The following is a 17,365-nucleotide window of genomic DNA, read 5'->3' on the forward strand; positions in this document are numbered from 1 at the left end:
ATAGGTTAAGGGTGGAGGTGTTCCATTGGTCAATTTGGCTTTTAATTCTGCTAGTTTCCGCTTCCTGTTGGCCATGGAGGTTAATATCAAAGAAGCTGTTAATACGGGACTGGTTAATGTCGGTATTACATTTCTTCCCGTATTGCATGGATTTGAACTAGTTCAAGTTTTTCTGTTGGTATTTGGACGACTTGAATAGACGCTTACACCTGTGTTCATGTCTGGCTTCTAAAGTGGGAGGCGTCACCGCTATGATACCTGATAGCTAGGGTGAAATCTCATAGCTAACCTATTGCTAGCTAGCTTGTTATCTGTAAACAAAGCCGGCTAGCTACCGTTAATTTCAGTTGACAGACAACGCCCAGGTACACCTCAACATAAAACAGCTATTAGCTAAATTCTTAAGATTCTAGGCAGTCACCCGCATTTGTGTAGCGAGTGTAGTTTGAGGTTGCAGGCCTCTGTGGGAACAAGCTAACTAGCTAGCCATCGAATAGCTGTCATAATGGATAAACAGGAATCTGATCGATTGATAGAGAAAGCAAAGCTGTGCTTGCGGTCAGGGCGGAGAGAAAAAGCCCTTCAACTGTTGTATGAAGCCCAGAAAATATTCCCCAGCACCCGGGCCAGAGGTAAATGTGCCATAATGGCTGTCTTGTCAATGTTAGCCTTGCTTGCCAACTTGAATGTTAAAATAGAAAGTGCAACGTCTGTATCTTGTGAATTTGATAACGAATGCTCCCATCGAATCAGTGAACATGTTAAGCGTGTGTTATAGCTAAATGTCATCTGAATGATATTTACAATATAGTCGGTTTATAACGCAGGTAATATCTTTCGATAACTTGTGTGCCTGGAAACGAAAAGTGGATTTACTAGCCTGTAAACCACACTCCAATGTATGACGTTACGTTAGTAATGTTTCTTTCATTACCTTATCCGTGTTATTGCTCAACCTGGTGGTGCAGCTGCAACCAGCCAAACTGGTTAGTTAGTATTATTTTGGGGTAACTGTCTTAATAAGTAACTCATCTGAATATAACAAGTGACTAGGTTTGGGAATACATGTTTCAGGTACATAATACTACTTTAATACAGCTGTTCCCAACCTTTTCCCCCAGAGCCCCCATTTTCACATTTGAAAAATGTCATGCAAATTTATATGAAGCCTCAATTTAATTATACATATTCTTGTTTACGTAAAGTTTTGGTCAACAGATTCACACATTACATGAGATTACTTCCAAAGCAAAGTCCAATTTATTTTACACCACAACTTTAGAATTTTGTAGTTAGGCCCAAATGGAATCTGCTGGAATTTGTGTTACTTTCTACAGAGATTTCTGCAGAAAATCAGCAGAATTCTGGATAAAGCTTCTTTTTTTTTAAAACTCTGGTTTATGTTTATACATCATGCAGTTGAATGGGACACTTAAAATTATACAAATAAAGATAATCTGTTACATGTAAAACATTACACCCACTTTAACTTTTTATGTCAGTACAATCAGTGTAAACAGATAAGAATACATATGTACACAGTGTCATGAATCTAATGCTCTTTCTGCTAGAGTGAGTGAGAGAGAAATGTTCTGTGGGAAGTCAGCTCTTTTCTGCCTGGAGGATGTACGTATTTCAAATTAAAAACAATGAATGAATGTGGCTTATACAAACTTGAATTCAGTAACATATGTTTTTGTATGTAGGAACTAAGATTCAAGAATTTCATTGACAAAATAAGTATTACACTGTAATACGCTGAACACTTACATCTGAACTTGAATCACTTGTTTGAAGAATCAATCAGGCCGTCTGATAAACACAACCTAGAGAGGTGTAGATAGAAATGTAACAGGGCCAACATCGTTTCCTAAAGACTGTGACTTCAGAAAGTATTCACATCCCTTTAATTTTTCCACATTTTATGTTACAGCCTGAATAAGAAGAGAGTGAGATCCACTGCTCTCACCTCTCTGGCTTCAGTTTTGTCTATTGACATGCACCTGTGCCACTCCTCTTCAGACACCTCACTCAACGCAGCGATGATGTGCACAATATCCTTCCTCTCTTTCCTGTACCCTTCCACTTCTGCTGTGTGGAATGTATGAATAGAGTTAAGATAGCTAGGCTTGGGTGCCTCTGTCACAGCCTGCAGCTTAATGGCACATTCTCTCATGGCAACTTTGAAGAACTCTGCACACCCATCTCTCTCTTGCTCTGGAAGTTCCTCCAGCTGAGTGGTGGTGTGGTGGTGCCACTCATCTGCCGCTGCCATACTCAGAGGTCCTGTAGCTTGATGCTGATGTTGTGGGCTGATGGCTCTGTTTCTCTAATTTGTTAAGGACCACTAGCTCCAGACTGTGTCCAATGATGAACACAGCCTGGTCCTTCAGCGAGTATTATTGGTTCACCAGCAGCTCCTTCAGATCCTAGACACACTTGGCAGGTGTTTCAAAGGTGTCCAGTAACTCCGAGAGGACATCCATGTACTCTGCCAGCCACGCCACGCCATAGCACTGACCCACGAGCACCACCTGGTCTGTACTGCGTAGATTGGCATCACAGGAGTGAAGTCCTTTGCCAGTATGAATGCTCTGAGCTGCTTGGACACTGTTGTAATGTTAACTTTGTACAAAAACAAGGCCAGAAACTACACTTTTGGTCCACCAATCACTGTGGCAGGTAGATTTCAAAAATCTACCTGACACTCAGATTTTTATTTTTTTTACCAGCAAAAATATTTTTAGGGGCCAAAAAAAAAAAAAGGATGAGCATGCTTTTATAATGGTTCTAAAATAATATGTTACTAAGAAGGAAGGTGATATATTGCTTCATTTTATTTTATTTTTTTGTGACCACATAGCATATTGGGGGTGACAACAACGGAAAGCCCATTCATTTTCAATGAAGGAAAGCGAAGTGGGAGTGGGACCTTTGGGTGACGCGAGCATGGCAAGGGACGTGAACAGGGCGGGACCAAAATTGGGGGAGATGAACTTTAAGCAAATCATTTGTGACATCGTGTCATTATTGACCAGTTAAAGCTCCGTCCAGTTTAGTTTCCAGCCCCTACTCGATTGGACTATTGATACCTAGCCAGCTTGCTAGCACCAACGTGAGGGCGAAGCAAGCGTGGCTATCTGAATTTACGCGTTAAAAGTATCTCTGCTTTGAGATTGAGCGAGCCTGACTAGTATAGGCATAGTCTTCTCTTTAACAGTTGAAACTCAAACATTTAAACAACCTAACTTATGAACAAAACAATGTAAATATCCAAGAAACAAAAGGACAAAGTCTCACTTCAGTAGACTTTCAAGTCAGTTAGACCAACTTTTATGCCTGTGCCAGCTCTTCTAAAAATGAATCTTTCACTCAGCAGTGTTGCTGCGAGAGGTGGGATAGGTAATAGGATTTGAAGTTCTTTGACTTTATGCGATTAATTTACCAGCTATGAAACAAAACAGCTGAAATGCTTTGTAAACAGCTACTGCAGCATTTATTTAGCTAAAAATGTGATCCTACAGTGAGTATTCATACCTCTTGACTTATTCCAAATGTTTTTGTTACAGCCTGAATAAAAAAATTATTAAAAAAACAATTCCCACCCATTTACACACAATACTCCATAATGACAGTAAAAACATGTTTTTAGATTTTTTTTTTGAAAATGAAATACAGAAATATCTCATTTACAGTATTTTAAGTATTATCATTGTATGTATTCATTTAAGTATTCACACCTGAGTCAATGCATGTTAGAATCAGCTTTGGGTAGCAAGTACAGATGTGAATATTTCTGGTTATGTCCCTATAAGAGCTTTGCACACCTGGATTGTACAATATTTGCATGTTATTTTTGTTTTAATCTTCAAGCTCTTGTGAAATTGGTGGTTGATCTTTGCTAGGCAGCCATTTTCAAGACTTGCCAATGATTTTTCAAGCTTATTTAAGTCAACTGTAACTAGGCCACCCAGGAACATTCAATGTTGTGTCTTGGTAAGCAACTACAGTGTATATTTGGCCTTGTGTTTTAGGTTATTAACCTGCTGAAAGGTAAATTTGTCTGAACAGACTGAACCAGGTTTTCCTCTAGGATTATTTTTGCCTGTGCTTAGCTCTATTTCGTTTATCTGAAAGTCCTTGTTGATGACAAGCATACCCATAACATGATGCAGCCACCACCATGCTTGAAAATATGAAGAGTGGTACTCGTTGACGTGTTGGATTTGCCCCAAACATAATGCTTTGTATTCAGGACGTAACTTTATTTCTTTGCCACATTTTTTGCAGTTTTACTTTAGTACCGTATTGCAAACTGGATACATGTTTGGGAATATTATTTTATTTTGTACAGGCTTCCTTTTAACTCTGTAGGTTAGTGTTGTGGAATAACTACAATGTTGTTGATTTATCCTAAATTTTCTCCTGTCACAGCCATTAAACTCTCTAATTGATTTAAAATCACCTTTGGCCTCATGGTGAAATCCCTGAGTGGTTTCCTTCCTCTTCGGCAACTGAGTTAGGAAGGACGACTATCTTTGTAGTGACTGGGTGTATTGATATACCATCCAAAGTGTAATGAATCATTTCACCATGCTCAAAGGAACATTGTCTGGTTTTTGTTTTGTGTTTGTTTTTTTACCCATCTACCAATAGGTGCCCGTCTTTGCAAGTCATTGGAAAATCTCTGCTCTTTGGTTGAATCTGTGTTTGAAATTCACTGCTTGACTGAGGGACCTTACAATTAGCTGTATGTATGGGGTACAGAGAGAGATGAGGTAGTCATTCAAAAATCATGTTAAACACTATTGCACACTGAGTGCATGCAATATTTTTTTTTGAACTAATTTGTAAACATTTACAAAAACATAATCCTCTAATGGGGTTTTGTCTTACCTCCTGAATTTAAAATTTATTCAATTGATATTGTGTCACTGGCCTAAACACAACTAAATGTGGAAGAAGTCGATGTGTAAATCACTTCTAAAGGCACTTGGTACTTGACTATTTTTATTCACAAATGCTACCACTGTGAATCCTTGACCACCCGCCAACGTGGCTGGTGAAATAGACGTCTTACCCGACAATGCTAAAATCTACCCGCATTTGGCAAGTTCATTTTAAGGCATGTCCAGAAAGGTAAAGTCTGCCATTATGGGTCTCTCACCCACTGGCTGAAGTAGAATGTTTAGGGCACACCTCCCACAGGTGTTGGTGGTCTCTTCCAAGATCACGTAGCTATCCTTGCCCTTAACGCAATCGTTGATGTAGTGCAGGTAAAGCTCAGGTAGGTATACTGGATTTTGTTATGTTACAGCCTTATTCTAAAATGTATTAAATGTTTTTTCCCTCAATCTACACATAATGACAAAGCGAAAACAGGTTTTTAGACATTTCTGCAAATGTATGACAAAAATCAGATACCCTATTTACATAAGTTTTCAGAACCTTTGCTATGAGACTCGAAATTGAGCTCATTGCAAAATTGAGCTCTTTCCAAAAGCAATATACATTTAACACACACACACAAATGGCGAGATCCCAACAGCCCCACACACCACACAAAAGGACACTCCATCATTTATTTGCTTTTTTCCCATATTGTTCTGGTCATTATTTCCTCCATGCTAACCCTGAACCTATTTAGGTCAGTGATTTAAATACTGGCTAGGAAAGCTAGCAATATTCACCACTGTTGCCTTTGATCAATGTGCCACAAATCTGTACATCGCACACACTCTCCCTCACACACGCGGACAGAACCCAACACACTCACACACCACAGCTAGACATCTTTTACAAAGATCTATCTAACGTAGCTCGCTAGCCTGCAAAGTTTTCCTCAGTTTGCAACCGTTGAAGATAGCTTATGCAACATAATGAGTTGGCTACTCTGTTACCCTACCATCAAAATAAGTAAGTTAAGTTATTTACATCAAAATACTTGTTAGCTCGCCTTTCGAGTCTGGTGTTGATTGGATCTCAGGTGCGCCACCGTCGTTTTGCTTTTTTATGTGGTTGATAGTTTTGGCACGCTTTACAAAGTAAGCTTCCCTTGTCCTCGTAAACACAATTTGTGAACTCTCTTAATTAAGCCTTGTTCACATTGGCAGTTTTGAATTTATTGAAATCAATTTTTTTTGCATATCTGATTTAGAATTTGTTTTCCTGAAGTCTCAACAGCCAAAAAACACATAGAAGCAGATATTTCAAGTCACCTTCGAAGGTTGGTTTGAAAGCAGATACAAATCTGCAAGTCCCGCCTCTCCCACCTCATTGGTTTTTAGGAGCATATACTCACGTGTCATCTCATTGTTTTTTGGAGCATATACCCACGTGGGTGATTGAAAGATGAACTGAGGTCTACACTCCAGTCGGTAATGGTAATGCACCTTAAGTTTGGTTGCCAACCACCATATAAAGTCCAAAGAAGAAGCCTGAAGTAGGAGAGAAAATGTATAGTAGTCTGTGGATTAATTGTCGGAGTATAGGACCTTGTGCATTTCAGGTAAAATAACAACCCAATGTTTATATCCCAGGACAAATTAACTAGCAACAGCAAGCTAGCTAGCTAAATTGGCATAAATGTGTAATGCTTTTCTACCTGTCCCCAAATGAATATAGTTTGTTCAGAGTTCGTTTTGATATTTCAACCTGCGTGTCCTGATCATGTCTGGTGTAGTAGGATAAAAATCAACATTCGCGTGATGCGATCTGGTCAGCGTGTTAGTCACGTCTTACACTGGCATTTTACTGCTTGTTTCTAGCCTAAAGTATTGTGGATTTATGTGTCATCTTTAGATCGGTATAAACAATCGCAAATTGTTTTGTGTTTTTTACTCTTTAAATCAAGGAAGATTCCGCGCCACACCAAAAGTTAGTCTTAGCCAGCCTCAGCCTTGATTTCTCATCTATTGATATTTACCCACTTGCCTGATCTCTCGGTCTTCCGTCAGTGCTGATTGATGCCATAGTGAGGAATGGGAGCTCGGCTGCTCCAGAGGAGCCCCACATACCCCCACCACGTGGCTTCCGATCAAATGAAGAGGACGGGGATGGAGAGGAGGCACGCAGAGGAGCCAGTGAGGAGAAGCAGACCTACACAGAGGATCAGCGTCAGGGTGTTTTCAGGTACCTGCCCCTTAGTATTAAATCACACTCACACTGTCTTTACCTGAGTTTTTCTATATTTTATTTAGTGATGTCAGATTTCAAAAGATTCTTTGTTTTGTTTGATCCATGCAGGATAAAGAAATGCAAGGACTTCTATGAGATCCTGGGCGTTCCTAAAGACGCTAGTGATGAAGATCTGAAGAAGGCATACAGGAAGCTGGCACTGAAGTTCCACCCTGATAAGAATTGTGCCCCGGGAGCAACAGATGCATTTAAAGGTAAAGGGATGCCTCTTACTGCTGTGTTTCCCTCTCCTGATCCAGGACTTATCGGTATCAGATCTTCCTCCTCCTCTGGTCACATTAGATGATCATGTGAGCATTTCTCATGTGCTCCTAAAATTATAAATAAATAGGGCCACTGTAAGAAGATGGCGCTGCAGTGGATAGCTGCAATCTTACGGGCTCCTGACCAATTCTGCTATTTTGTGTTGTTTTTTTGGTACATAATGTCTCGCCATTTCCTATGACCAAAACGCAGCTTCTGGACATCAGAACAGCGATCACTAACATTGATTTGGATGATTGCGGTATCACAGATTACGAAGGGAAACCCAGCCCCGAGCTGCCCAGCGATGCAAGCTTTCCAGACGATCTAATTACCGTTTTATGCTAGCTTCAAGGCAAACAACACTGAACTATGCATGAGCGCACCAGTTGTTCCGGCGACTGTATGATCTCGCTTTTTGTAGCCGATGTGAGTAAGAACTTTAAACAGGTTAACATTTGCAAGGCCAGATAAAATACCAGGACACTTACTCGGAGTATGTGCTGACCACCTGGCAAGTGTCTTCACTGACATTTTACATTCTTTAAAAAAATGTTCATTTAGGAGACACTCTTATCCAGAGCAATTTACAGGAGCAATTAGGGTTAAGTGCCTCGCTCAAAGGCACATTGACAGATTTGTCACCAGACGGCTTGGATGTTCAAACCAGCAACCTTTCGGTTACTGGCCCATCGCTCTTAATTGCTAGGCTACCTCCTGTCCTTTATTCAACCAATCCTTGACCCGGTCTGTAATACCAACTTGTTTCAAGCAGACAACCATAGTCCCTGTGCCCAAGAATGCCAAAGTTATTTAGGCAGGTTACAATCGCCCTGTAGAACTCACATATAAAGCAATGAAATGCTTTGAAAGGCATCTCATGGCTCACATCAACACCATCATCCCAGACACCCTGGACCCACTCCAATTTGCATAAAGCCCAAACAGATCCACAGATGACTCAATCTCTATTGCACTCCACACTACCCTTTCCCACTTGGACAAAAGGAACACCTACGTGAGAATGCTGTTCACTGACTACAGCTCAGCATTCAACACCATAGTGCCCTCCAAGCTCAACACCAAGCTCAGGACCTTGGGACGGAACACCTCCCTCTGCAACTGGATCCTGGACTTCCTGACGGGCCTACCCCAGGCGGTGAGGGTAGGCAACAATACATCCGCCACGCTGACCATCAACAAGGGGCCCCTTGGGGGGTGTGCTCAATCCCCCTCTTCCTGTTCACCCATGACTGCGTAACCATGCACGACTCCCAACACCAAGTTTACTGACAACACAACGGTGGTAGGACTGATCACAGACAACAATTAGGCAGCCTATAGGGAAGAGGTCGGCGATCTAGCAGTGTGGTGCCAGGACAACAACCTCTCCCTCAACATCATCAAGACAAAGGCGCTGATCATGGACTACAGGAAACGGAGGGGCGAGCACACATCCATCCACATCGATGGGGCTGTAGTGGAGTGGATCGAGAGAGCTTCAAGTTTCTTTGTGTCCACATCACTAAGGAATTAACATGGTCCACACACACCTACACAGTTGTGAAGAGGGTACGACAGCACCTTTTCCCCCTCAGGAGGCTGTAGAGATTTGGCATGGGCCCATGGGTCAGAGGAAGGCCCAAATAAATTGTCAAAGACACCAGCCACCCAAGCCATAGACTGTTCTATCTGCTACCGCATGGAAAGCGGTACCGATGCAACAAGTTTGGAAACATGACCCTGAACAGCTTCTACCCCCAAGCCATAAGAGTGCTAAACAAGACTGAATTAATAGCTAATCAAATGGCTACCCGGACTAAATGCATTGACCCTTTTTAGCACCTACCCACACACACTTACACTGACACCCCAACACACACATACAGTTGAACTCGGGAGTTTACATACTGTACACCTTAGCCAAATACATTCAGTTGTTCACAATTCCTGACATTTAATTCTAGTAAAATTCCCTGTTTTAGGTCAGTTAGGATGACCACTTTATTTTAAGAATGTGAAATGTCAGAATAATAGTAGAATTATTTATTTCAGCTTTTATTTCTTTCATCACATTCCCAGTAGGTCAGAAGTTTACATACTCATTTAGTATTTGGTAGCATTGCCTTTAAATTGTTTAACTTGGGTCAAACGTTTCAGGTAATCTTCCACAAGCTTCCCACATTAAGTTGGGTGAATTTTGGCCCATTCCTCCTGACAGAGCTGGTGTAACTGAGTCAGGTTTGTAGGCCTCCTTGCTTGCACACACTTTTTCAGTTCTGCCCACACATTTTCTATAGGATGGAGGTCAGGGCTTTGATGGCCACTCCAATACCTTGACTTTGTTGTCCTTAAGCCATTTTAACACAACTTTGGAAATATGCTTGGGGTCATTGTTCATTTGGAAGACCCATTTGTGACCAAGCTTTAACTTCCTGATGTCCTGAAGACTGATGTCTTGAGATGTTGCTTCAATTTATCCACATAATTTTCCTGGCATATTTTGTGAAGTGCACCAGTCCCTCCTGCAGCAAATCACCCCCACACCATGATGCTGCCACCCCCATGCTTCACTGTTGGGATGGTGTTCTTCGGAATTGCATGCTTCCCCCTTTTTCCTCCAAACATAACGATGGTCATTATGGCCAAACAGCTCTATTTTTGTTTCATCAGACCAGAGGACATTTCTCCAAAAAGTACAATCTTTGTCCCCATGTGCAGTTGCAAACCGTATTCTGGCTTTTTTATGGTGGTTTTGGAGCAGTGGCTTCTTCCTTGCTGAGCGGCCTTTCAGATTATGTCAATATAGGACTCGTTTTACTGTGGATATAGATACTTTTGTACCTGTTTCCTCCAGCATCTTCACAAGGTCCTTTGTTGCTGTTCTGGGATTGATTTGCACTTTTCGAACCAAAGTTCGTTCTTCTCTAGGAAACAGAACACGTCTCCTTCCTGAGCAGTATGACGGCTGCCTGGTACCATGGTGTTATACTTGCATACTATTGTTTGTACAGATGAACGTGGTACCTTCAGGCATTTGGAAATTGCTCCCAAGGATGAACCAGACTTGTAGAGATCAACAATTTTTTTCTGGGGTTTTGGCTGATTTCTTTAGATTTTTCCCACGATGTCAAACAAAGATGCACTGAGTTTGAAGGTAGGCCTTGAAATACATCCACAGGTACACCTCGAATTAGGCTATCAGAAGCTTCTAAAGCCATGGCATAATTTTATGGAATTTTCCAAGCTGTTTAAAGGCACAGTCATCTTAGTGTATGTAAACTTCTGACCGACTGGACTTGTGATACAGTGAATTAATTATAAGTGAAATAATTTGTCTGTTAACAATTGTTGGAAAATTGACTTGTGTCATGCACAAAGTAGATGTCCTAACCGACTTGCCAAAACTATAGTTTGTTAACAAGAAATTTGTAGAGTGGTTGAAAAACGAGTTTTAATGACGCCAATCTAAGTGTATGTAAACTTCCGACTTCAACTGTATTTGCCGCACGCAAGCATACTGACGCTACACACACACACCTTTTTACACCATATATAGGCTGTTGCTACTGTCTATTTATCATGTTGCCTTGTCACTACCTCTATATGTAAATAGCTATCTCAACTACCTCGTACCTCTACACATCGAGTCGCTACGGGTACTCCCTGTATTTCGCCATGTTATTTTTACACTGTGTATGTGTTCCTCATGTCACTATTTACATTTTGTATTACATTTTTATCTTTAACTCTTCATTGTTGGAAAAGAACCCATAAGAAAGTCTTTCACTGTTAGTCTACACCTGTTGTTTACCAAGCATTCAACAAACAAAATTAGATTTGATTTGTATTTTTGTGGAACTGCCGGTGCAGATAATTAGACTTGCCCCTCCCTTCTCATGTTGTTGTGGCTTTTTTCTTTACAGCCATAGGCAATGCGTATGCGGTGCTCAGCAACGCTGAGAAGCGTCATCAGTATGACCAGTATGGAGAACAGGCTCCGTCTGAGAGCACCGCCCACGCTCGCCACGGACACTACCGCAACTTCAACAGCGACTTTGAGGCCGACATCTCCCCTGAGGAACTCTTCAACATCTTCTTTGGAGGAAGGTTTCCCACAGGTCAGTTTGTGTGTGTGTGTTTCTGAAAGAGAGAGTTGGTGTGTGCGTTTAATCTCTGTTACTTGAATTTTGGATTTGAGTGACTCATTGTCAGTTGTTGCTAAGTAGTTCAGAGCATGTAAATCATGTCTGTTCTGCTCCCGTAGGCAACATCCATGTGTACAGCAACCGAGGAGCCACCTACTCTGACTTCTATCAGCCTCGTCGGCGACGAGCATATGAGAGGCGCGAGGAGGAGGTGGTGGAGAACCGCAGTCAGGTCAGTCAGTGCCCACATGAGATCTCAGAGAAAATCCCACCAGTTCAACTCATAGATGTTCTGTGGCTGTGTGATTAACCAACAGAGCTACAGCTGATTTCCTATGGGTTTACAGTTTAACCAACAGAACTACAGCTGATTTCCTATGGGTGTACAGTTTAAACAACAGAACTATAGCTGATTGCCTATGGGTGTACAGTTTAACCAACAGAACTATAGCTGATGTGTTTATGGGTTTACAATTGATGCTGGACCTTGATTTGAAAGAACTCCACTCCCTGAGGTTGGGTGGGGGTTTTAGATTTGATCCTGTTTGTCATTGGATACCATCTCCCTCTGAGGTGCTGCAATAGGCAGTTAAATGGAGAACCTTATGCTGCTCCAAGAGGATCAGTTACAGTGGGGGTGGAAGGTTGACCAGTGAAACAGACCAGCTGTGAAAATAAGAGTAGAAGCTTTCACCATGCCTAGACCAGATTGTTGCAGTAAGAAAACGAGTCCTTGAAACATTTCTGTACATTGATTAAATGTTTTGCCAGTTATGTGTTTTGTTTAAGAACTGCTTCTGGTTCTGCCTTTCCTCAGCAGAACACCTTCACAGCCTTCCTGCAGCTTCTTCCTGTTCTGGTGCTGATCCTCATATCTGTTGTGACCCAACTGATGGCCACCAACCCTCCTTACGGTCTCTTTTACAAACCGTGAGTCCACTGCAACATCAACCAAGCTTCTTGATGATAAGTTTGTCTCTCAAATAGACTCCTTATGAACCTATTTCAGACTGGTAGCATGGTAACTGTCAAATGCTGGGTGCAGAGTGCATGAGGACCCTGAAGAGGGTGAGGTGTGATGTGTATTGGGTACCCTTTGTAAACATTTAGTGAGACTGACTATGTCAAGGTGGAGTTGCAATTCAACGGCTCAGACACGAGACGTATGTGGCAGGGCCTCATCATATCACCTGCACCTTACCGGCCACCATAGACCCACTTCAGTTTGCATACCACCCCAACAGGTCCACAGACGACGCAATCGCCATCACACTGGAAGTCTCAAGCTATTGCTCGCCTGAGGTACTGTGGTCTACAGCTTATCATGAGATACTCTATCTACCTAGAGAGTTTTCATATGTATTTTTCGTATTGGTTTACATACCACCACAGACTGAGGCTGGCACTAAGACAGCATTGAATGAGCTGTATTAAGCAAACAAGAAAACGCTCACCCAGTGGTGGTGCTCCTAGTAGCCGGGGACTTTAATGCAGGGAAACTTAAATCCGTTTGACCAAATTTCTATCAGCATGTTAAATGTGCAACCAGAGGGGGAAAAATCTCTAGACCACCTTTACTCCACACACAGAGATGCATACAAAGCTCTCCCTCACCCTCTATTTGGCAAATCTGACCATAATTCTATCCTCCTGATTCCTGCTTATGAGCAAAAATGAAAGCAGGAAGCACCAGTGACTAGACCAATAAAAAAGTGGTCAGATGAAGCAGATGCTAAGCTACAGGACTGTTTTTCTAGCACAGACTGGAATATGTTCCGGGATTCCTCCGATGGCAGTGAGGAGTACACCACATCAGTCATTGGCTTCATCAATAAGTGCATCGATGACGTCGTCCCCCACAGTGACCGTACGTACATACCCCAACCAGAAGCAATGGATTACAGGCAACATCTGCACTGAGCTAAAGGCTAGAGCTGCCGCTTTCAAGGAGTGGGACTCTAACCCGGAAGCTTATATGAAATCCCACTATGCCCTCTGATGAACCAAAGCGTCAATACAGGACTAAGATTTAATTGTACTACGCCGGCTCTGACGCTCGTCGGATGTCGCAGGGCTTGCAAACCAATAGACTACGAAGGGAAGCACAGCCGAAAGCTGCCCAGTGACACGAGTATACCAGACTTCTATGCTCGCTTCGAGGCAAACAGCCCCAACGGATCCACAGATGATGCAATCTCTATTGCACTCCACACTGCCCTATCCCATTTGGACAAAAGCAATACCTATGTAAGAATGCTTTTCATTGACTACAGCTGAGCATTCAACACCATAGTACCTACCCTCCAAGCTCATCATCAAGCTAGAGGCCCTGGGTCTGACGGGCCGCTCCCAGTTGGTGAAGGTAGGAAACAACATCTCCACTTCGCTGACCCTCAACACTGGGGCCCCACAAGGGTGCGTGCTCAGCCCCCTCCTGTACTGGTGTAAATGGTCCACCCACACAGATAGTGTGGTCAAGAAGGCTCAAATTTGGCTTGTCACCCAAAACCCTGACAAACATTTACAGATGCACAATCGAGAGCATCCTGTCAGGCTGTATTACAGCCCCGGTACGGCAACTGCACCCCCTTCAACCACAACGCTGTCCAGATGGTGGTGTGGTCTGCACAATGCATCACCGGGGGCAAGCTACCTGCCCTCCATGACACCTACAGCACCCGATGTCACAGGAAGGCCAAAAATATAATCAAAGACAACAACCACCTGAGCCACTGCCTGTTCACACCGCTACCATCCAGAAGGCGAGGTCAGTACAGGTGCATCAAAGCTGGGACTGAGAGACTGAAGAACAGCTTATATCTCAAGGCCATCAGACTGCTAAACAGCAATCATTAACTCAGAGAGGCTGCTGGCTACATTGAGACCCAATCACTGGCCACTTTAATAAATGGATCACTAGTCACTTTATACAATGTACTCTAAATAATGCCACTTTAATAATGTTTACATATCTTACATTACTCATCACGTCTGTGTGTACTGTATTTATACCATCTATTGCATCTTGCCTATGCCACTCTGCCATCGCTCATCCATATACTTTCATGTACATATTATTATTCACCCCTTTAGATTTGTGTGTATTAGGAAGTTGTTGGGGAATTGTTAGATAACTTGTTAGATATTACTGCACTGTTGGAGCTAGAAGCACAAGCATTTCGCTACATTCGCATTAATATCTGCTAAACATATGTATGTGACAAATAACATTTGATTTGATGTTTATTTCAGGGCCATGGGCCTGGTGGTATCCCGGGAGACCCAGAACATGGGTGTTCCCTACTACGTGGACAAGGGCTTCCAGAAGGAGTACCGTGGGGAGTCCCTGGAGGAGCTGGAGAAGACCATAGAGAGTGACTACATCGAACACCTGCAGAGCAGCTGCTGGAAGGAGAAACAACAGAGTAAGTCCAGGTGCATTCAGGTTCTGGCAGCTTGGCTCTGTCCCCATTGACAGCCACCTGAGATGTGTTGACTGAGAGAGCCACACATGGTTTATTCATGTTGTAGAGTATGAATGTATCCATATATGAGCTGATGTTTTTCTCATTCCTCAGAGTCGGACTTGGCGAACCTTGCACAACTGTACCGTGATGACAGACTGAAGGCGAAGGCTGAGTCTCTGAAGCTGGACAACTGTGACAAGCTGTACCGCTTTGTGGGCCGACAGAGAGGAGAAGGAGGGGCTTAGACAGGAGGGAGGCATCTCTTTCCAGCTGGGAATTCTACACTTTACTAATTTAATATGGTTTATTTATTTTATTTATTCAATCGGGTCACTTTTTTGAAGAACATCTCTTCTCTGGATAGAGCACAGTGGTAGCCAAAGCCCTTTGATCTGAAACATTGTGCCTTCTCTCCTCTCGGATGGAAGAAAGTGGAGGTGCATGTACTATGAGTTGCCCACCGTGGCTCTGTGGATAACAACATAAAGCCTAGTCTGGCTGGCTCTGGGATTGTTTTATTGATGTACAGGAGGAGCCTTGTTAATGCTTCCTTACATTAAGGAATATAGGCTTGCATACAACATTTGAGAAAATGGTTGTCTGTTCACACCTACACTTTGTTAGTCACCTGTTTGAAACATGTTTAGCATTGCTGCTGGGTTACTCATTTATTTCCATGTTTGTTTCTGTGGCGTGAGTTTAATTCAGTATATTGTGTAGGTCTTGGAAAGAACATAGCTAGAGCAATGAGTCACTTTTTAATTGTAAAGAACATTTTTAATTGTGAAGAAAGAATGCAAGGACTTGAGAACCACTAACTTCTAGAATAGGTTTTCAGAGACTGAGGCAAACTAGAGCTTCTATTTGAAAAGACAGATCTATATGGTCTTAAACTGTGAAGAAAATGTAGATTTATCATGCCTGTTAGAGAAAGTAAGGCCTGAGCTATATACTATATCTCTACAGCATTAGATTCACTTACACTCTAACTGCAGATTTCTGTTTTATGTGAAATGCATTGATATTTTATTTAACTGTGCTCTAAGACTTTGCCAAACGGCGTTGCCATAGTTGTACTTGTCCATTATTTGGTACTTCTGGTTCATTCTTAAGCACTTCTTGATGTCGTTTTATTTGGAACCTGCTGTCCTAGTCTCTATTCCCCAATGCATGCAGCCCCATGCTCTGCCATCTTTTAAAACTAAATGTATCCATGTCACACATCAGGTGCTCAGTCAATAGCTGCTACAGTACAACCCTTAAAGGACATAGAGAAATCCACTCATCCTGCCCATTCATTTAATCAACTGTTACTTTACTAAGAGCTTTCAAATATTTCTCCAAATGAACATTTGTTCAGTAATCTTTTAATGCTTGACCTTCCTTTAGTCCGATCATAAATCCAGCAGACGAAGGGTTAACAGCCACACCAGTGGCAGACAGACAGGATGCGGTTTGGGGCAGTAATGAATTACAGATTAGACCTGATGCTAACTAGAGACCCAGTTGTCTCTTGGCTGAACTCTGGTGTTGAGTTGTGCTGTCAGAGCAGGTTTTCAGGCTGGTTTATTAAAAAGTTAAACAATCCCTTGGTGTCTATGGGTTGCTTTTGTCTAGTATGTCTAAGGAGTATTGATCCAGATGGCTATACTCTCACCCTACTGGTGTTACACGTCAGCTCAGGCAGAGTTTCAGCCTGATTGCGCTGTCGACAATGCAAATTGTTCGATTGAGCTGACATATGCAGCGTTTACCGTGATTGCGGTCTCCGCGAACATTGTCGACAACGCACAATCATATTACATCCCAGCCTTAATCCTTGTTGGATTTCTTTTGAAGCTATAAACCTTAATTGAAACAATAACAAAGCGGACGCCCTGGCTCTGTTTTGGGTGAAAAACGGAGGGATGGGCCTGGCGAAATGTGACCACTCACATCCATAGACAGAGCTATGGATTAACTAACCAACCATGATACATTTGTTTGAACAGTGTTTTCAGCCTACACAGTTTTTTATTTAACCTTTATTTAACCAGGAAGGGCTCATTGAGATTTAAAATCTCTTTTTCAAGAGCGTCCTGGCCAAGACGGGCAGCACCACATCATTACAAAAATTACAAACAAGAAAAGCTACAAGTAATCTAGTAAAAACCATAGAATTCACAAGAGTATAACAAAATCAAAAACAGCTAATTAAAAACATTGACAGGTCAGAGAATCGGTCTCAAGATCATTCATCAGTGATTTAAAAATACCAATGGGACAAGGTCTTCCGGTTTTAAAGTATTTTGTAAGGTGTTCCAAGACGAT

At 42.2% G+C, this 17,365-nt stretch overlaps 1 protein-coding gene across 2 annotated transcripts; it reads left to right on the plus strand.

Moving 5' to 3' along the window:
• LOC110510107 (dnaJ homolog subfamily C member 18) lies at window positions 1-16,642 on the plus strand. 2 transcript variants are annotated; one of them, XM_021591444.3, is made up of 8 exons: window positions 1-632; window positions 6,957-7,131; window positions 7,246-7,391; window positions 11,367-11,561; window positions 11,708-11,820; window positions 12,409-12,518; window positions 14,841-15,013; window positions 15,167-16,642. In XM_021591444.3, exons 1-8 carry the CDS (start codon window positions 506-508, stop codon window positions 15,298-15,300), a joined length of 1,173 nt encoding a protein of 390 aa, XP_021447119.1. In that variant the 5' UTR covers window positions 1-505; the 3' UTR covers window positions 15,301-16,642. The 2 variants fall into 2 exon arrangements, with proteins under 2 accessions (XP_021447119.1, XP_021447118.1); XM_021591443.3 differs by having other exon boundaries at window positions 50-632; window positions 12,406-12,518.
• The last annotated feature ends 723 nt before the right edge of the window (window positions 16,643-17,365 follow it).

The sequence above is a fragment of the Oncorhynchus mykiss genome, chromosome 29 (assembly GCF_057628025.1).
Source record: "Oncorhynchus mykiss isolate SJ-2025 chromosome 29, ASM5762802v1, whole genome shotgun sequence".
Taxonomy (NCBI): Eukaryota; Metazoa; Chordata; class Actinopteri; order Salmoniformes; family Salmonidae; genus Oncorhynchus; species Oncorhynchus mykiss.

Coding starts and splice junctions, on each gene's coding strand:
- LOC110510107 (XM_021591443.3), top strand. CDS start 506: ATGGATAAACAGGAATCTGATCGATTGATAGAGAAAGCAAAGCTGTGC. Junction 11,821..12,405: donor TGGTGGAGAACCGCAGTCAG/GTCAGTCAGTGC, acceptor GCCTTTCCTCAG/CAGAACACCTTCACAGCCTT. Junction 15,014..15,166: donor CTGGAAGGAGAAACAACAGA/GTAAGTCCAGGT, acceptor CTCATTCCTCAG/AGTCGGACTTGGCGAACCTT.